We start from the raw sequence: 22,270 nt of genomic DNA on the forward strand, positions 1-22,270 counted from the left end.
AATTCATTAATTAATTGTCAATTGAGAGAGTATTATATTTGATAATATAAAATTAGTTGAGTAATAAAAATTAATTTACCTGGTGGACTTGATGGATCATCATGTTCACTACCATGTGGTGATCCAATACTTGGACTATGTGGTTCATCTTTAATTGGTGAACCAGGACTTTTAATATGAAAACTTGTTTCATCATTCATTGGTCCAGGTGTATCCATTAAAATATGTCCCATATGTGTTATATGATGACCATTATTATTTAAACAATTACTTGACATTTCAGTAAATGGTTTAAGTCTTTCAATGAGTTGTGGTTTTGATCCAGATACTGGTAAATTACGTCTTTTTAATTCAACTTTTAAATCACTAACTTTCATATCTTCTAATTTACCAAGTGGACGTAATGGTGGCTGTTCTGATTGATGATGATTTGATGAATTTGATGGTGCTGGACTTGGTGCATTTGCTGAACCACCAGATATACTACCAGTATCACTTGCACCAGAACTCGTTAATGATAATGGTTTTTGTGCTGCTGGTAATATTATTTTTGGATATTTATGTTGCCATTCAAGTTGAAATTGTAAAAATAATTGTTGTTGTTGAAGAAGTAATTCATAACTTGTTTCACCTGGTGGTAATGCACCAAGTGCAACAACTGCTGCTGCTGCTGATGTTACTGATGTTTTTTGTGCATTTGGTGGACCCTTAAATAATAAAAATATTTTTAATCATTAAAAATAATGCAAAAAAAAAAGAAAATTCATTATTTATTTATTTGTTTGTTAAAAAAAAAAACAACTTGTAATTTTGTCCTTGATTACTTGTGACAGTGTGTGATTGTTATCTTTAAAAAAAAATAAAAATAAAAGCTTGGCACATTACGTGCACGATGGGACAGCCTTATACTCAACCAGCAATTAGCACTCGAATTACTCAGTGCTAACGAGGTGGGCTCCCGTTTACAATCATGATAGTTAATCATTCGATACAATCTTCTTTTCGTGCACTCGACTTTGTCTCAAGTATTTCAATGCGTTAATTTTATTTTAACTATATATACCATCAAGTCTAAATGCCTTTGAAAGAACAAGATTATAAAGAGAGAAAAAAAAATGATGATGATGATGAAGACGACGATGAAGAAGAAGAACAACATCAAGAAGAAAAAAAAAACTAAAATAAAATAAATCTCATCCATACAAAATAAAAAAAAAAAATTCAAATAAACAATACAAGAAGAGAAAAAAAATTACCTTGTATTCATGAAACTTGATGGTTCGTGTTTTTGGTTGACTTTTTGTTTTAGATTTTTTTCTATTTTTATCTTTTCCAGGTGCATCACTACGTTGACAAGTTATTGCAATTGGACTTGCTATTGGTCTTGGTGTTATTGCTGCTGGTGGTGGTGGTGCTGCTGGTGGTGATGCTATTGATATATTTGATAGTGGACTTAGACTTGATGTTGTTGAACCCAATGACATGGGACTTGGTGCTGGTGCAAGTGGTAATAATGTTGGTCCATTTATTTGGTTTGTCTGAATAACAAAATATAAAATATTACCAACAAATGTAAATGTAAATTAAGAAAAATATTTTAAATAAGACAATATAAAATGTCAAATATTAAAGAAATTATTTAATTATTTTTCTCTGTAATTGAGTGAAAAACAATAGTACTGTCTGGGTCATAAATGTCAGTAGACTGTCAGTAGATAATTTAGAAAAAAAAGAAAGAAAAAAGAAAACTGGATTTATGCCAAATACAGTTAACTAAAATTATTATTATTTTTTTATTATTTAAAATACCTGTTGTTGTTGCTGTTGTTGTGATGATAAGTGTTGTTGTAATTGTTGTAATTGTTGTAGTTGCTGTTGTTGTTGTTGCTGTAATTGTTGCTGCTGCTGTTGTTGCTGTTGTTGTTGTTGTTGTTGCTGCTGTTGTTGTTGTTGCTGTTGCTGTTGCTGTTGTTGTTGTTGTTGTTGTTGTTGCTGTGTATGATGATTACCAACAACAGTATTACACAATTCAGCAAATGTTTGTATTTTATTATCAGTACTATTTGTTTGTTGAAATAAAGGTGATGATGTTGTTGATGATACAACAACAGCACCACCAGTTGTTGGTATGCTTAATGATACAGTAACAATACCAGCTGATGCAGCTGCTGTTTCTAATACATCATTTTTATTTTCAATTGGTGGTGATGGTGTACTTTCTGAACTTTGTGAATCATCTTCATATGTTATATAATGATCTGGTGGTTGTGGTTTTGTAACTTGTCCTTCACAAGTTGCCTTAAATGGTATTTGTCCCTCTAAGATAAATAAAATTAACAAAAAAAAAAATATATATATATTTTTAATAATCAATATTTATGTAGATACTAACAAGTATTTTATAAATAATAATAATTTATACCTTTGAGTGCCCTTTCAATTGGCTCTTCAGTATGAAGTATATTTTTTTGAATGAGTTCAAGTGGTCCTGGTCTATGACTAAGCTGATCATTAAGTTGATCAGCAAGTCTTGCTTTTTTTAACATACGTTGTCTTTCAGCTAAACTTGGATCAACATGACCAACATCTTCAAGTATATGTTGTCTTACAAGTACATCACGTCCCGGTCGTTGTTGTATTTTTGCTTTTAACAAATCTCCTGTTTTTGCTCTTTCCAACTGTTTACGTTGCTCATGAAATGCTGGTGGGGTTTTTAATGCTATATTTAACAAATTTAAAAACAAATAAATTTTATTAAAATATATATCATCATCATCATTTATTCTTTTTTTTTAAATTTATATTATTTAATATATTTGATATTTGACCACCCTAGAGTGCCATAAATTAATAATATTTTGTGAAATTTTAAATTAAATAACATGACCTGAATTTATATACAAATCACGTCAACAAATACATTGCTCGTGTGTGTCTCTGTATTATTTTGATATGTTTTTACAAATTTATCATAATTTCTTTCTTTTCCCCTCGTCATCAACATGTTAATCCATCGAAATATTATTATCACTTTGGTCTTCCAACTTTCATATTATAAATTGATCCATATTTCAATGTTGACCCAAATAATCAAACATCATCAAAATTTACTTGTTTTTTAAATTTTCTTTAATGATTCCCATGTTTTTTTTTTAAATATTTTTTAATCTCATTTTTTTTTTTGTCAATTAATTCAAGGTCTTGACTTGGCTCGATTAAAACTCTAATTTATATTTTTTTAATTGATCATTAAATGAATTATTGCCCATTTTTTTTATTTTGTCAATTGTAATTTTTTTTTTTTTTTTTTTTCTATTTAAACCCAATTAATAGTTGTCGACAAAATTAGCCTTTTTTTATTTCAAAATTTAAGTAATATTTAGTTTAAAAATAAAAAAAAAAAAAATACTTACGTGGCATTATGCCTTGGGCAACTAGCTGATTGATTGGTCTTCTTAGGGACAACTTGACTTTTAATGCTGAAAAAAAAAAAAAAAAACATAAAAATTATTATTATTATAATCTTAATTAAAAATTATTATTTAAAATTAATAATAAAGATTTAAATTAATACTTGAATTGATAAAAATATTCGCTCTAGATTTAAAAAAAAATTTACTTTTTTTTTTTTTTTTTGTACATATTTGTGTGTTGGTATATCTTGTTTATGACTTTTTTATTTTATTTTATTTTATTTTTGGTTTTTTGATCGTGATAATGATCAAGTTTTACAAGTTGTTTAAATTTTTTATTTATTTTTTTTGATATCCCTTGTCCCTAACCTACCGGTTCTTTGAATTAAATCTTGGAATGTCGTGATGATAAAGGGAGCTCTTAATTTTGTCATGCAAATGATATCCTTTTTTTTTTATAAAAAAAAAACATTGAAAAACATTGCAAAATTTATACCATAAACCTACATTCATCTTGGATTTTTAATTTAAATAATTACATAAATTAAATGCAATTATATTTAAAAAATAATAAACTGGATGAAAAAAAATATATTTATTTTAACAAGGTATTTAATAATATATTTTATATATTTTTTATTTCATTACTATTTATTATTTATTGAGGTACTTTTTATTTTTTCTTAAGATTGCTGATCGATTAGGCAATTTGAGTGGGGGTAAACAATAAGAATTAACACACAATGAAAATACAGTGATATAAATAATGCCTAGCTCGTAAACGACAATGCAAATATGGAATAAATTTATTGAAATGAAAAAAAATATATATATTTTTGATAACAACAATAAAATAATGATAAATAATTTCAAAAAAAAAATTTAATAAATAAATTTTATTATAAATTATAATCAGTAATCTGAATGAATTTCATTTTAAATTCACAAGTACACCACTTGCATATAAAAAATTATATTTTCATATTAAATTAACACACAGAACGTATTTTTATTTATAATTATTATTAAAGAATTTTTAAAACAACAAGTTATTTAGTTGAAGAAAAGAAATGCGACAACACAATTTGTATTTAAAAGAAAATTATTATTTTTATTTTCACAGTATTAAATTGTTTTTTACGAGTACCAAGTGTGTCTCTCATATCCTGGTGTCACATTTAGCTCTCTCAAAGACACCTCAAATAAATTATTCTTCCGAAAAAAAAAAACTGTACTCACGTTCAAAGCTAACTTCCGGAAGCTTAAATAAATTATATTTTGTTTTATTAAAAAATCTATATTATAGAAAATATTTTTTGAAATTTAATTTTAAAATATATACATATATTTACTTATTATGTTATTGCAAAATTTTAAACGTACAGGAAATAACCTAGTTTTATATAATTATGTTTGATATATATATATTTGTGTATTTTTGAGTCCATGAAATGGTTGGTGTGTATGGAGACCAACTTGTCATACACTATTTCTAGATGAAAAAACTGTTTGTTAAAATGCCGAATAACTACGCTGAAGAAGAAGAAGAAGAAGAAGGCAAAAGTAGAAGAAAATAAAATTTAAACATGTTAGAGAAAAGATAAAAAAAAAAAAGGAAAATTTAAAGAAAAATAAAAAACATGAAATTTGTTGAAAAAAAAAAAAAAAGTCAAAGAAAAATATGGATTGAAAAAAAATGGTTTGATTTTTTGAGTATATTTCAAGTTAGGGAATATTAAAAAAATATAAAAATATAAAAAAAAGATACATTTACCACTGGTGTGTCATGCGGGGGTGATCCAATAATACGAATGCTTTGGGTATAATTTATAAATAAAGCACCAAGGGTCCCGCAACGTTTATCCCAACGTAAACGCATCTATTTTCTCCTCATTTTAAATATTTTTTTTATTTTTTTTCATCGTCATCATCATCATCATCATTAAACACCTTAAAAACATTCATTTTTATTTGAATGAACTCTGGGGAGTTCATCGTTGATGAACACACTTCAAGACACTTATTTTAAAATGACATTCTTATTTTTGTAATTTTGTGTGATCGCATAATCCTCAAGTTTTAAATATATCCAATTTAAGTTTAGATACACACATTAACTTTAAATAAATATGTATATTTTTCAAAAAAAAAAAAAACATTTTTATTTTTAATTTCATTTTTAAATGACTTGAATATATAGATTGTAAAAACAAAAAATTTAAATATAAAAATAAGCATTTTATTTTGAAATAAATATATTTATTTTTATTTTAAAGGGATGATATTTTAAATTATTGGTTTTTTTAATTTAATTTAGAATTATTTTTGGATTAGTTTGGAAATTGGTAATGGATTTATTTATTTTTTTTTTAGGCTGTCTGATTACATACAGTTGCAACCCCTAAATTTGCTTCAATTTTAAAAATTAAAATTGCAAAATTTGTGGTTTTATTTTACTCGAAGAATTATCAAAGTAAAAATGATAATTAGTTATTTTAATAATTAATAGAAATAATTTATTTTGTAATTAATTCAAATTGAATGATTATTAATTTTTTTTTCTACTTATTAAATTAAAAAAAAAAATGACACAGTAAATATTATAATCTATATAAAAAAAATAAACAAATAATCAATACTTCATTATCCCAGAAAAATATAAAACCTATTTTTTAAAAATACATAAATGTATTTATAAAATAAATTGTTAATTGAGGTGTGGTTGTTATAAAAATATCTTGAAAAACATTTACAAAAACAACTCTTAAAAATTGAATTCTCAACTGAATTTTCAATAATAAAATACACAATGAATTTCAAATAAATTTAGACAATTATTTTAACAACCAAATGATCAACAATTTTCAATAATCAATATATAAATAAATAATTTTAATAAACAATAATAAAAATAACTCCAAATCAATTTTTAATTTTTTTTAGTAAAAATACTTTTAACACGAAGGACTTTATTATTATCATTTAAATTGATTATCAAAAAATGAGACAAGTCTCAATCGGCTATAAATCTTTAAATAAAAAAATAAAAATTATATATATAAATAAATAAATAAAAAAATTAAAGATAAATATATTTGCGTGTTAAGAGAAGGCGATGTAATTCAACATATCATTGGATAAAATAAATAAAAAAATAAATTAAATAAAATGAAAAAATTGTCAGTGCAAGTACAAGTGTACTTGTGTTATGTGTGATGGTTGTGTTAAAATACGAAACTCCGCCCATGACATTTATTGCATCAAAACCACGCCTTCTAATCGTCAACGCATGCGACGTGCAATTGTACACGTCATTTATTAAATTGCACATTAAAATTTTCATATTTAAATATAAACATTTATACAAAAATTTAAATTTTTTTCTTATCTATTAATTACTACTCCCTTCGAGGGAGATAAATCCAAAAGAAGAAAATAGAAAAAAAAAATCTTTTAAAAAAAATGGAGCTGCAGGGGATATTTTTAAATATATTTTTTTTGGATTTAAATTTTTTTTTAGGTAAATTGCTGAGCTGCAATCATGTGCATATGGGTTTCGAAAAAAAAATTATTTTTATGAACGATGATGTATTAATAGATGCAAGTATTATTTTAAAAAAATATAAAGCCAAAATTTTTTTATTTTTTTAAATTTTTTTCATTGCGAATATTTTAATTATTTTAATGATTTTTTTGCTGGCAATATTTGTCGACAGATTAATTATAATATATTTTTTTTTTTTTTAAACTTTCGTTCAACAACCTAAAATTTATAGTGAGTTCAAAAAACTTTATATGTCATTATTTGTTTGACAATTTGTCAAATAATTTGTTTAAAAATAATCTCAAAATCATTGTCATGTTATCACAACGAAAAACATATGTTAAACATTAATTTAAATTTGGCATTGTTTCAAGTGCATCAAAAAAAAAATCAATTGTCTCAATCAAATTGTGTTTTTTATTATTTTATTTTTTATATGATTTTTTTATGGCTCTTTTATTTAATCTTCTTGAAAATATATATTCAAGTTTTAAAAAATATATAAAATGAATAAAATAAACAAATATATATATTATCAAAATGAACATGTTTAAGAACTTGTTTTTGGTGTTTTGTGCCTTTTGGAAAGTCCCCATTCAATGACAAAAAATAAAAAGAGATAATTTTATTATTATTATATTTAAAATCATGGATCATATACACCCACGTTTGATGCTGAATTTTGGGCCTGGCTTTCTTTCAGTGTCGCAACAAATACAAATAATGCGTTACATACATTTTGACCACCCGCTTTTTTTTTTTTTCAAATAAAAAATTCATTTTTTTATTCTACTCTTTCATCTTCATCATGTGCTACACGTCAAATTTTTGTCTTCTATGGTCGATTTATTATTTTAACTCTTTTTTATTTACCTTTTAATTTTTTTTTCATTCATTATTTTAATTCTTGTTGGTTTTAAATTTTTTGTGTTTTTACCTGCGTGCATTATTATGCGCGTATATTTGAAATTTTAAAAAATGAATTATTTTTAAAGCGTGGGTGAACCACGTGGGCAATAACGTGACAGCTGTGTGTCACGCCACAAAGACTGATTGATAAAAAATATAAAAATTAACAAAATACATTAAAAATATTTATTAAAAAATAAATCAAGTTGTAGATAATATACAAAACGCACGTGCTTGATTATTGTTAATATAATAAATAAAAAATGATCATTTTTTTATATTTTTATATATTGTTTTCTTTTTGATTCGTTGAAAAAAATTTATCGAAAAAATTAAAGTAAACAAGTAGATAGAAAATTTATAAATTAAATTAGATATATTTTTTTTTTTATTTTGTTATTTATTTATTTATCTAGTAGTCTATTAATTTTATTTCTATCAATTCAATTTAAAAAAATTTAATTCATCACAAAGTAAATAATGAAACTAAATTAAACAAATAATCAATGGCTTGTTATCACAAAAAAACAAAAATATTATTTTAAAATACATACCAAATTTTATAAAAATAAAAATAGAAAAAAATAAATGACTCGATGATTAATCAATTGAGGTGTGGTTACAATAAATAATATTTTGAAAAAACTCAATTTAAATTTACAATATAATAAAATATATACACGCAATGACACGAATAATTCGACTGACTTTGATTTTAGGCTAGTATATAATTTCCACTGGCCTAATGCTTAGAAAAATAAATAAATAAACAGTTCTATCTTCTAATACAAGCCCCCCCTATCTGCATCATTCAAAACTAAACAAAAATTTGATGAATAAATTTTTTAAAACGTAAAATAATAATGCAGGTCAACTGTCTCGAAACTATAAATAAAAGAACAACTATTGATAACAAATTGTGACTCATAAAGATAAGAATATCAGCTAAAAAATGTAAAAACCCACAATTTTTTTTCGTCAGGAATTTTTTGAGTAAAATAAAAATACAACAATTAGTTTATCTTTAATTGCTACTGATAAAAAAAAAAAAACAAATACACATTTTAAAAATTAAATATTAATAAATACATATCGAAGAAAATAAAAATAAAAAAATGAAAATGAAAGAGAAAAAGAAAGGAATAATATAAAAAAAAAAACGGCGCGAGCTAAGTTTGAAATCGCGCAGTTGCTTTCCACAAATGGAATCGGTTTCGCCGGTTAAAGATACGATCGTTGTAAGGAAAAACGCCATAACTTTGTATCTTATATGGCGGCAAATGCACAGGTGCATTTTATTTTATTTATAATACCTCAAAAACTCTCCCAATACCCTCTTTGCCTCACTTAAAAATCCCCTTGGCCCTCGGACGCGTCCCCCTCATCACCAACATTAACAAGATATTCGATTTTTTTTTTTTTTACAATTTTTTTTATCCCTTACCCTCGTTTCGATCAACTTTATATCATTCCCCTCCCTCTTCCCCCTTTTTTTTTATTCCCCCCTATCGAGATCGAACGTGCATGCGTGCAGAATGTCAATTTTTATATCACATCATCCTTTTCTTGTACATCGTCCTTTCTGTTTCTCAAACATGACATTTTTTCATAATGAATTTTTTTTTTTTTTTTCTTTTAATTTATACTAGAACAATTTATTATTTTTATCTTGTACATGATATTATTTTATTGATGATGGAATAAACAAGATCATGATAATTCAATAATTACGTATCAAAAAAATTTAGACTTTTTCGATTTTTTAAAAGTCAGTTTATTAATTGAAGAAAAAAATTATTGTAAATTGATAATAGGTAAAATAGTAAGAGGCTTCTTTAAAGTAATTTCTAAAGAAAAAAAAATAATTTTTTTAAAATAGTACTTGTGCATTTTGTAGAAATTAAACGCGATGATTTATTTGTTTTTTTTTTTCACATTTATATTTTTATTTTAAAACTTTAATAACTGTTGTTTTTTTTTTTTTGTCAACTTTGAGTACATGTTGAAAAAAAAAGAGTTTAAAATAAATAGAAAAAAAAAAAAAAAAACTAGAAATAGTTGGGTGGCATGGATCAAGTGATCCGGGATAGTGTACAGCGTAATTTTTCTCAACCGTTTTGGAAACTTGTGTTGTGTACTTAAATGTTGTCTCAACCACATGACCAAGAGAGAAAAAAATGAAAAAAAAAAAAAAAAATAGACAGAGAATTATAAAAAAGACAACTCGATGTCAAGACATGTGTGATGTGGGTTTATCTCGTAATGTCCAGTCAAATTGTGAAATTAAGACTGAATGACAATCAAAAAAATATACAAAAAAATAAAAAATAATTTATATTTCAATCTTATTAAATTGATATATACGTTGAGTATATTAAATACTATATAATCATTATAAATAAATAAATAAATTATAATAATAAATTAGTGTTTCTTTAATTTAAATTAATTTTCATTTAAAAAATAATTTACAAAGACGCATTGACATTTTTTTTTAAATTTCAAAATTCAATATTTTTATTAATAATTTTCTTTCTCTTTTTATTTAAATATATTATTATTTTATTAATGTGTATAGTAGTTGTTGGTTCATTGAGTTTGTAAACTAGAGAAATTGTGTGGGTTGTTTAATACGCCCACACGTGCCCTTCGTTCATTCATAAATAAAAAAAAAATCACAAGAAAAAAACGAGTGTTAAAATCAATGAAAGGGAAATGAGATTCAAAGATCAAGATTGTAATATGAAAAATGATGAAGAAAAATAATATCGATTATATAAATAATAAAATGATAATTAAATAAATTTAAATATTTTTAATTTTTAAAAAATATTTATGACGATGACAATTGATGAGTCATTGATAAAGATTTTTTTGAATATTATAAATATTGATTTTTAGTGTATTTTTTATTGTTTATTATTTAAAAATGTATATTAAAATTATAAAAATAAATAATATTAATGTTGTAAATTTGTTGAATGTGTGTTTGATCACCAGGTGTCAAAATGAATAATTCATTTATTTTATTTATTATTCAGAGGGGGAGGCTGCAAGGGAGGTTGAGACAATGATTTTGTATCTTCCCACATATTTTTGTTTCAGGTGTATGGATCGATGTAACATGTTAATTTGTTTATAAAATTTATCAATTTTTTTTAAATAAATATTTAAAATACATAAAAATCTATTTTCATTTTTTTAAAAAAATTTTAAACTTTAAATCATAGCTCAAAGGTAATTAAAGCTGTTAAATTAATTAAAAAATATTTCTAATTATTTGTATTTTGTTGTTTATTTATTTTTTTGAATTTTATAAATTTTATATATTGTTAATTAATTTATGGGTAATGCTTTTTAAAAAGTAAATTTGTAATAAAAATTAATTCCCATTTTTGGGGGGAAATTTAAATACCCCATTTGTCCAGGCATTTAATGGTAAAAAAAATTAACTTGAAATTACAAATAACAAGAATTAATATCTTGACCTAATTAATAATTAATAAAAAAAAAATTTAAAACAAAATTTAATTTAATAAATACAAATTAAATATTTAATTTAATAATTACGGTTATTATAATTTTATTTTTGCGATTTTTAATTTTTATATAATCTTTATAGATGTTTATTAATTTTTTTTTTTTTTTTCTTTTTAATTTTACGAACCTCTGTCTCTTTTGATGCGTCGGCAAATGGCGCACATTCGTCGTCCACAGTGTTGCCTCTCAGGCTTCTGTTCTTGATCCAAGATAACCATTTTTTTTTTTTTTTAAATTTTATTTAAGCTATTTATTATTTAAATAAAAAACCTTTTTTTATTTTTATCGTATTATAATGTCTACTAAATATTCATTCAATAAATTAATTTGCTATTTATTCAATTAATAAAATTTCATTAATTTAATTTTATTAATTTTTAATATTGCACTTTGATTGTCTTGATGGATAAAATAATATCTGTCATGGAATATCACAGCTCAATTGTAAATGTCCTCAATGACAGTTTGACTAGATACAACAATCTAATTGATTTAAATTAATTAATCAATTGGATTACTATTTAATTTAATTTTTCAATTTTATAATTCTTCCAGGTCTCATCCAATAATTAGATCCTAAAATTTAATATAATATATTTCTTTAATTTCTCGTTTGTCATTTTAATTAAAAATGATATTTTTCTTTTTTTTAAATTCAGTCAGTAATGGTTGTTTGATTAATTACTACTTTAATTAAAAAAAAAAAAAAATTTTTTTTTTTATATTGATTGTCTAGTTATTGTTTAAATAGAAAAAAATGAAAATTAATTCATCTTCATGGTGTTTAAAATAGCTGTCAAGTTTGTCGTATAATTGTGTCTAATTCGATTAAATTGATACAGCTGTTTGTTATATATATACCGGCGGGTAATTAGTTGTCGTGCCGCACGAGATCTGTCAAGAGCTTCTGGTCTCGTCTCGCTCAAGTAGATAAAATCTAATCTTAAAACACGATCTTATCATTCAATACAACTTGCATTATAGCAACAATAATTATTATCAAATAAATAAATTTAATAAATAAGAAAATAAACGATCAAACACCCCCGCAGTGAAGAAAAACAACAGCAACAAATCGTTACTATATAATAAAATTTACTAAAAAATATTGCAAATGATTTTTTAAAAAATTTTCTCTTGAATGAAAGAACCCCGGGGAAAGTTGCCATTACACGCCCACGCATCGTTAGCATTTAATTATCACCCTGGATCCCTTTAATTTTTTTTCATAAAAAAAAAACGATGATGATAATAAACAGTAAATTAAAAATATTTAATTTTCAAATAAAATGTTGCAAATGCAATAAAAATTGACTATTATTATATTTTTTTTAAGCTTAATTATTTAATTTTTAAAATTTTTAAATTTCAAGGATCAAGTGGAAATATAAATGTTGTATTTTTTTAAAAAAAATATGAAATAATTTGCTGAATATTGTTTGATTAATTTGCATATATACAAAACAATTTTTTTTTAATTTTAACTAATTAACAGTGGTCGGGGTTAATCGAGCAATATGTTACTGTAATGAGGTATTAAAATTACGAAATTAATTTCGAGAAATCGAGTTACGCACTGCAACAGCTTGTACGCTGGTAAAAAAATTTTTAATAAATTTAATTTGTTTATTTATTTATCGTTAATTATTGAGTTTAAAAAATTAATTGAATGGAAATGATAATGTTGGTTAATAAATTAAAATTGAATAATGGAGTATTTACATTTTTTTTTTTTTTAAATTTGACTATTATGATAGTATTAATACTATTTAAACGAAAAAAATAAAAAAAAAAAACCACGATAGGTCAGTAATAAAAAAGAACTTTTTTCTTATCAATACTGTGTGTTGGTTTTTTTTTTATATATATTTTAATAATAGCTTGGTCACTGATAACAACAGAACTAAATCGAAAAATAAATTTGAAAAAAAAAGAGCCTAAATGTCACCTGTCAAATCATTGCATTATGTCAAACTAATTACCCAATTTTCAAAATAAAAACAAAAAGCTAAATAATATACTTTTAATCAAACAACCTCACCGACAAAAAATAAAATAAAAAAAAATAAATTATTTGTCAAAAATAAATATCACAAATTCACACCATTTTTTCTGATCCATAATATTGATGATAAAGGCCCAATAAAAACAAATATTACAGCACAAAAATTGACACATATTCACAAATTAACCAGGTAAAAATAAACCACTAATTAAATATCAACTCACTCAATAATATAAATTTAAATAAAAATTTCACCATCACAAAAGATTGTTATTTAAAAAATAAAAAAATGTTTAATAATAAAACCAAAAAATATAATTTTTTAAAATAAAATAATTATAAATATTATTGCCGATTGATAATCGGTATCGCCGGTTTCTCGGTTCGTCTCTGACTGAAGAGATAGACGTGTGAGCAAGCTGAGACCGCAAGATCATCAGAGTGGGGCCACGTGACGGTCCCTGCGGGAGGGCACAAGCGAGGACCGCGTGTGTGGGTCGGTCACAATATACCCCGCGTTCTCTTCATCAACAAAACAGCCACTTCAACCGAGTCCCCACGTTGCTATACAGTTAGTATGCAGCAGACAATGATTTAAAAAAATAAAATAAAAATCATAATTTTATTTTTATAAATTCAGTTGAGTGTAGTATATACATGACTGGCCCAAAGACCAAAGTGAAGGGCCCATAAGATAAAAAAAAAGAGAGACAGAGATAAGAAAAAGTAGGGATATTTAAATAATAATAGTAAAAAAAAAATAAATAAATAAATAAAAAGAGAGAAAAAGAGAGAGAGATGAAGTGGATTATTGCAATTGGCGGATTAAAAAGTGGGGATTGTAGAGAAAATCAAAGTGTAAGTGTGTTGTTGTTACGAGTAGAGGGGTATTTATAGGACCCCGTGTGGGCGAATACACACGGGGGGACTTAATGCCCCGTATGATCAAGAAAAAAAATAAAAGAAGGGGAAATAAACGACATGGGCGCGTGCCCCAAGTCAGTAGCCCCGTATTCTCTGGGCAAATAACTGAGAAAATAGCACTCAATGATGAGACAAATTTTTTACATTTTTTCGCACAATGAAATATGCTTTTTTTTTTTTTTTAAATATATTTATATTTATTCTAAAATGGTCAAGGGAAAAAAAAGAATTAAAAAATTGAAAAAATATAATTCTTTTTTTTTTTTTTTTTGTTAATTTATATTTGTTAAAAATGAAAAAGGAGATTGATTTTATAGCTTTATTATTGATATGATAAAAAAATAATTTAAGGATTATTTTTCAGGGACAAATCGCCCACATTTTTGACATTTTTAAAGTCAGCTCTCTATCAATTTCGGAACTGTTTAGTTATACTGGGTTCAACACCTACGCTTTTATCGAAATCTTGTGTCCGGTTTCAATTTTGGCCCACGCATTAAAGATTCATGATGAAGATTTGTTTCTTTTTTTTTTTTTAATCTTTATAATAATTTTTATTAGTTTTTTCATTCTTTTGAAATTATATATGTACTAATATCATCGACAAGTCTATGACAAAGTGGCTGACCACCTTGGAGTATCTTTCACTTAATATTATATCTGATATTATTTCCTTATTGAATAAATCATATATTTTATAATCCTTTTGAATAGGATAGTTTTATTCTTAGATTACAACGATATGTGTCATTTTAAAATGAACACCTGAGGCTTCTATTAATTTTCAAAGATAAATTTGTTATACATTTTTATGTGCGGCTTTGAATATATATTAATGCCTTCGGTTTCTTGCCAACATTGATCATTAGTGCCCAGCAAAAAATCTCTCAACGAATTAATATATTTCACGTTGTTCATTAAAAAAAATATTAAACAATTTATTAAAAAATTTTTTTTAATTTTCCTTCAAACAAAACAAAAAAAAAATTGGAAAAATATTTTTACAACTTCTTATCTTGCTTTGAAATTATTTCTTTTTATAATTTTCATGATTCCCTGTAATTTTTCTATCATGAGTTACAAAAAGAAATTTTTTTCTGTCAATATTTCTCAATAATAATTTTGCAACTGCCAATGATGTCCCATAGTTAACTCACAAGACTCGACCGAGTACACTTGACCGAGATTTAAAAACCGCATAAACCGCAAATTGAATTTTTAACATATTTCCTTTTGTTTTTTTTTTTTTTTTCAAAATATTCCTTTCCCTTTTGCTAGTGAATATATATATGAAAAATAATATACATTTTATGTTCACCTATGAATTTCACATTTGCTCATGACAAGGTCTTCCTTGAGGTATATCATGCAAAAGCCGGTGTTATATACAAAAGAGATATGCGTATGTCACGTAAATCACTCACGTTAATAGCACTTTCAGTTTTACTATTCACTCACGCGACATAGAAAATCCAAGAAATAGTGCGGCCTTCGTTGTCATTATTAAACTCACTGGTTTTTATATTTTTTATTTTTTTTACCACACACTGTGACATCAAACAATTTAATATCACCACTTCAATCAAAAGGCCAATAATTATTTTTCCATAAAAATATATGTAATTGTTGAAATCAAATTTAATTAAAATGACACAGAGATTTGAGAAAGTGACCCTAATGTGAATGACCCAAATAATCATTTGACAAAAAATAGAATATGAGGATAAAAATACTCAAGAAAAAAAATAACGTCACGTAACAAATGATTAGCAAAATAAAAATAGATAAAAAAAATTTTTAAATTTATAACACAAAACTTGTTAAATTTTTTTATTTCGCTGACATTTAAATATTATTTTTTAATTTAAAATATAAATTATTTAATAAATTTTTATATTATTTATGATGTATATATATTTAAAAAATAAAAAAAAATATTTTTCACAAACACAAACATTTATTGAAAAGAAAAAAATTTAAAAGACGACAAAAACATTATTTTAAATTGGCCAGAAATAGATTTTTTTTTCTCGGGTTATTACATAGAAATATAAAATCCATAAATTTTATATAAAGTTAAATTGTATATATATATTTGTGTTGTAAAATATTTGCATGTGTACAAAGTGAAAATGCGTAAATTCCATGGAATAAGTATAAGATTGTCTACACGATTGAGCCTGGGTGTTACGCATTTGCGCGTATGGCTTCAAGAAGAAGAAGAAGAAGAAGAACAAGACCGATTTGATCTTTCTCTTTTGAATTTTGTTTATACGGTTATATATATGCTGAATATACGGCAATGTGGAATATTGCAAAGTTTAACTCTTAGTTTAAAATAACACACATGTGTGCAAAATAAAACATAAAAAAAGTGCAATAGTATTTTTTTAAAAAAATTTTTTCTGTTGTGTTTTTCATCTTGTTTATATATTCTTTATTTATTTTTATATTATTATTCAAGTGTATATATGTAAGAAGAATATATATAATATATACATATGCGCACGCGCTTGCAACATATTTCGCCCCTCACTTATTTGACCACAAGTTGTAACAAACGACTCGCAAATCCTTACTGTCAATTTAATCTTGCTCGCGAATCCCGGCGAAATGTTAATAAGGCCTCTCTTTGCTGAGAGTTTCACTCTTGTTTGTTGGTATATGTATAACCAAAGTATCAACCACCCCAATACACTTTATTATTATTTTATTTCAATTTTTTTTAAAACCAAAAGAGATACCGCGTAACCACTGCCGATTCCAATGTGAAATTGTGTGCAAAACAAGTCGGAAGTAACACGTGAATATATTTTACATGCCTTTATCTTTATCAATATAATGTATAATATATTTTTTTTATTATAAATTATATTCTATATACTTGATATATATTTTAAAATTGAAAATAAATGAATTATTATTTTTTTTTTTAATTTAAATATTACCTCTTTGGCTTGCCTATTATTTGCAATAAATTAATAAAATTTATTTATTTCATTAGTTTATTGAGTTATTTAAAATATATGATAAAAAATTTTTTAAAAAATATAAGCAGCAAGTAGGTGGAGTAATAGTAGTAGTAGTAGTCGCCGTATAGTCGTCCCGGCGGTTGACTCTCAGTGGTGGCCTACTACTGCTACTGTGTCAAATTCTATTCCGAGTATAATTTTAACGACACAAAATATTTTTATATATATACACATATTAATGCTTGCACTCTAACATTTCTAAAAATTATAATAATTATAATAATAATAATCTAAACAGATATATAAGCTTGAAGGAGAAAAAGAGAAAAAAATAATAAATAAGATGGACTCTTAGGAATTTGTTGACTAAAAATATTTAACACATAAAAATTAAAAAATATCTTAGACAATTTAAACAGCTGCACGTTTTAAATTCAACAAACTATTATTCATAATAATAACACGAATAAACCAGTGTCCGTGTTAATTTAAAAAGAAAAAAATAAAAAAAATGTTAATTTATTTTTACGCACTTTGTCGTAATAATAAACTGACATAAATAATTTTATTTACGCATAGACAATACATTTAATAAAAAAAAAAAATGAAATTTAGTCAAATTTGTTGTTAAATAAATACTAGATTGCAAAAGTGAATTTATATTGATATTTATCAGGACACAGGATAAATTGCAAGGACAACGACAAGACAAATACCGACATTGTCATGTGACCTTTGAGTTTATATCAGAAATAAAAATAATGGAAATCAATAAACAGGGAGTTAATATAAATAAATAAAAAAAAAAGCTCTGTCAATACTTCACCGACATCAACACTTTGTTCCATGTTTAGACAAGCCGACAATTACGACACCTTTGTTTACTACCAATGTAATGGATATATTGTTTTTGTTGTTGCACATGTGCGCGCATGTATTTGCGCGCAAATGTATTTGAAATTTGTTTTTTTTTAAAATTGTCATTTTCAATTAGATTCTAAACGCATTTAACTTCATCACAAACTTATGTCTTGTCCTCCATCATCATGTGCATGTATCTCTTTACCGCATAGCGCATGTTGTGATGTCATCCTTTCTCACTGCAGTATATACTTTTGTGTGTGATCAATGAAACGATTATTCTTAGAGCTATACAAACGCGTGATATTACGCTTTCAACAATTTTTTTTTTTTAAGGTTATGTTCAGGTGCGATAACCGGCAACTTCAATCGACTACTGTTACTTGTAAAAATTTTTTTTTTTATAATTAATAATTTATCGAGCTATTAATAATTTTAATTCTCACGGTTTATTATTTTATTTTATTTATAAATTAATAGAAATATTGTTTATTGATTTTTATCAATATTGAGCTTTTTAAATTGATAATTTTTTGATATATATTTTGATGTAATTTAGTAGATTGTATTGTGAATGAGTGTTATGATTGATTTTTTTTGTATTTATTTTATGAATGAAAATGACACTGTTATATTATGTATTTAACACATACTTCCTATTACAAAATATGTATACATTTAACTTGATTGAATAGAACAAGTTCCCTTTACCTTCACATAATCACAATGCGTGTATAAAATATTGTAACCGCGTATACGACCAAGACCTCATTTTGCCTACGCTTAATCAGCCCACGATATTATCAGATACTAACTTTATATTGCGTGATTGATTTTTTATTAATATTATCAATATTATCATTAAATTAGATCATATATTTTTATTTCATTTGGTATTTATTTTTGTTCATGAAATAAACACGTGTCAATGGGAGACCAATGACTGCCGATTTTACAGACAACTCAGTGATTATGCGCACGCGCTATCTTACTGATATCCGTACACATATATGCATATAAATAATTTAAATATAAAAAAAAAATATAAATAAATTTTACAAAAGAATAATGCGTGTTTATCGCAGGTCGGCATTTACTTTTGATGCCAGCACAACGCTATCTTTCTTATTCATTTTTTTTTTTTTTTCATTTTATTTTCTTAAAAACTTTACAATAAAGTAATGCGCAAGCGTATATACTGAAAAATACCAACATAGTTTTCTCTTGCGGGGGTGATACATATACATAAGAGAATAAAACCAACTTGAAATGACAAATAAACAAAAAAAACATGCAAATAAAATGAAAAGAAAAAAACAAAACTCTTTCTCTTCTGGTGGCTGTCCAAGTGCATCTTTTTTTTTTTTGCACATTGCACACGCATACTGTTTAAATAGAATATATATAGACACAAATTTACATAGCCATTTCTTATCCAACTCTCAGTGTTGTTACAATTTTGTGTAGCAACACGTAAAATACGCAAAGATACTTGTGGCTTGGCTCTCAAGTTTGTTGTGTATATATCGTTGAGATAAATGTGAAAATTACATATACATAAATGTATGCCATTTGTGAAGAAAATAAAAAAAATTCATAACCTATTTAGAGGTATGTTTGGAGTGTGTTTTATACATACGTTAACAGTAATAGACATTAAGGCGGTATAGTACACAATAAGAAGGGTGCTATATAAACAAAAAATTTAAATTTTTTATATTTTATTTTTGCTGTAATTTTAGCTATCCATTGTTGTTTTTTTATTTATTATTTGGTCATAATGTACGCATGCGCACAGAAGCGCGGCATATTTAACTTGTTGCGCTAACAATAAGACCGCCCACGTATTGTACAAGAAATATTCTCTCTTTTTCGTTTTATTATTATAATACCATCTCCCACTTTTTTGTTTGGTATAAGTTTGTTGAATATATGTATCGTTTTATTTTGTTTATATGCATATTTTTTTTTTGTTTATTTATTTATTTGGTTGTCGAGAGAAATGGAAGGATGGAGGTTAGGTTTGTTTGTTTGTTTGTTTTGTATTTTGTTGTCTTTGTTGATGTGGTAAAGTGGAACCTAGTAGCAAGAACACAAATCGAGATGGAACGAGGAAACACAAATGTTCAAATAAAAAATAAAACAGTTTGATAAAGAGAGAATGCAACAACTTGGGAGATCGAGGGCTCTTTCTATATACAACAAAGTGTCACTACTGGAGATTCAACAGTGCTCACTATTGCATGCTATTGCAAAAAAGACACACAGTGAATTGAAACTGTTTTTTAGAGAAAAGAAAAACCCTACGCACATGGAAAGACATGCCAGACAAAAGGCTACCACCCATGACATTCAAACAAACATGTATATGTAACCAGGACTCTTTGATAAAACTCTTCATTAGCATTCCCATTATTTTTTTTTTTTTATAATATCAATAAATATATATCATCTTCAAGAATAAAATAAAATAAACATTTCACAATATTATTATTTGCATTTCAAAAATAGGTTACTTTTTTATTGCATTTTTGAGGTTAAAAATTACGAGAGATCAAGTTATCAGTAAAACGTCAATAAAAATTACAAATAAATAAAAAAAATAATATTATTTTTAGTTTTTTTTGTCTCTTCTTATATTGCTATATATTTTTTTTTTTTTTTAAATACAATTCCATTGTGTTGGGGAGCATTTGGGCCATGTTTGACAATGTGTGGCCAAAACTGTATTGGCTTATCGCGATCTCCACTTGTGAACAACAAAAAAGTGATAAACAAAAAAACAAAAAAATTAACCGACAAATTGTCTATGAAAAAAAAAATTTCTCTTTATTATTTCCGGCAAATTTTTCCAATGATTTTTATATTTTTTTTTCTGAGGTTGTAACCTCAAAAATAATTTAAAAAAAAGAACAAATTGAAGCAGGATGATGAGCACGTAGGGGGAATATGTCGTTGAATGAAACAACGTTTCCTCACGCGCGGCTTTCAAATCGTAAGATACAAGGGGTTTAATACATGCAGCATATCGCATGACACGGTACACGAGCCTCTGGTTGAATATTCTCCGGACCAAATGACCTGGTGACGACCTCGCGCGTCCCTACCGTCGTGCCGACCATATTGTACGTATACTACACGGCGCCATAAATGCACACACACAAAATTCACAAACATTTTTTATTTATTTATTTATTTTTCTTACACAAGACAACGTGCCGACGTGCCCTTGTTCCTACCCTCATCCTCCTCCAGCAACTTATGGGGTAAATAAATATTTTTTTAAAAAATAAAATTCACGAAAATATTTTATGTAACACGATATTTGAACTACTCCAGTTTTACTATTATTATTTTTTGGAAGAGTTAGATAAAATTTTTTTTTTTTTGGTATTTTCGTTACTTTCTGTTGAAAAAAAAATTAATTTAAAATTTTTTTTTTACTTTATTTATATTGTAATTTAATTTTGTGATGTATCAAATAATTATGACTTTATGCTGGCAGAGAAAATGAGCAATTATGAATTTTTTTTATGGATTTTTTTAATCTGTGCGTATTACGCTGATGTGTTTTTGCGTTGGTGGTATAATTGCACTTAAAAACCATGAGAAAATAAATTTTTGATATATTAATTCATAAAAATATATGTATATTTTTTGAATTAAAAAAAAATTCCAGTAAAAGTGAATACAAGATTTAAAAAAATAATATAATTTTGTGTGACGATATTTTTTTTATTTTTAATTTTCATTAATGATCAAAAGAGAGAATTAAAAGATGGAAAAAAAAATAAAAAGCTATTTGCATAATGGTGGAGTGGTTTTAACATGGTAGTGGCGAATCGATTGGTTAATTTAAATACAAAATATATATAAAATGATGTTGGTGTGTTGATGATGAGGCGGCGCATCAGATTGGACCATTAGCTTGTAATTATCGTTACTTATTGCTGGTTTAAATCGATGAGATACCTGGATTACGCGATCTTACGATGTGCTACACTGTAAATCTACACCTAATCGACCAAGTGTCAGTGTTCAAAAGAAACCATCTGCCAATGATTGCACCAAAATTGCATCAATAAATTCAATAAATAAAATA

The 22,270-nt window shown here is 25.3% G+C and overlaps 1 protein-coding gene across 5 annotated transcripts in view; it reads right to left on the reverse strand.

The window, feature by feature from the left end:
* The window catches only part of LOC122850080 (myocardin-related transcription factor A-like), a 110,922-nt gene that overhangs the window by 3,158 nt on the left and 85,494 nt on the right, over nt 1-22,270 (reverse strand). For 3 of the 5 annotated variants that reach the window (XM_044149084.1, XM_044149085.1, XM_044149088.1), the window contains exons 4-8: nt 3,414-3,479; nt 2,423-2,719; nt 1,810-2,318; nt 1,257-1,538; nt 80-707 (exon numbers count right to left, since the gene is read on the reverse strand). In XM_044149084.1, coding sequence (XP_044005019.1) covers nt 80-707; nt 1,257-1,538; nt 1,810-2,318; nt 2,423-2,719; nt 3,414-3,479 — 1,782 coding nt within the window. Of the gene's footprint in view, nt 1-79; nt 708-1,256; nt 1,543-1,809; nt 2,319-2,422; nt 2,720-3,413; nt 3,480-11,533; nt 11,983-13,510; nt 13,823-22,270 lie in introns of those variants that run through there. The other 2 variants (XM_044149086.1, XM_044149087.1) reach the window with 2 other exon arrangements.

Source organism: Aphidius gifuensis, linkage group LG2, assembly GCF_014905175.1.
Source record: "Aphidius gifuensis isolate YNYX2018 linkage group LG2, ASM1490517v1, whole genome shotgun sequence".
Lineage (NCBI taxonomy): Eukaryota > Metazoa > Arthropoda > Insecta > Hymenoptera > Braconidae > Aphidius > Aphidius gifuensis.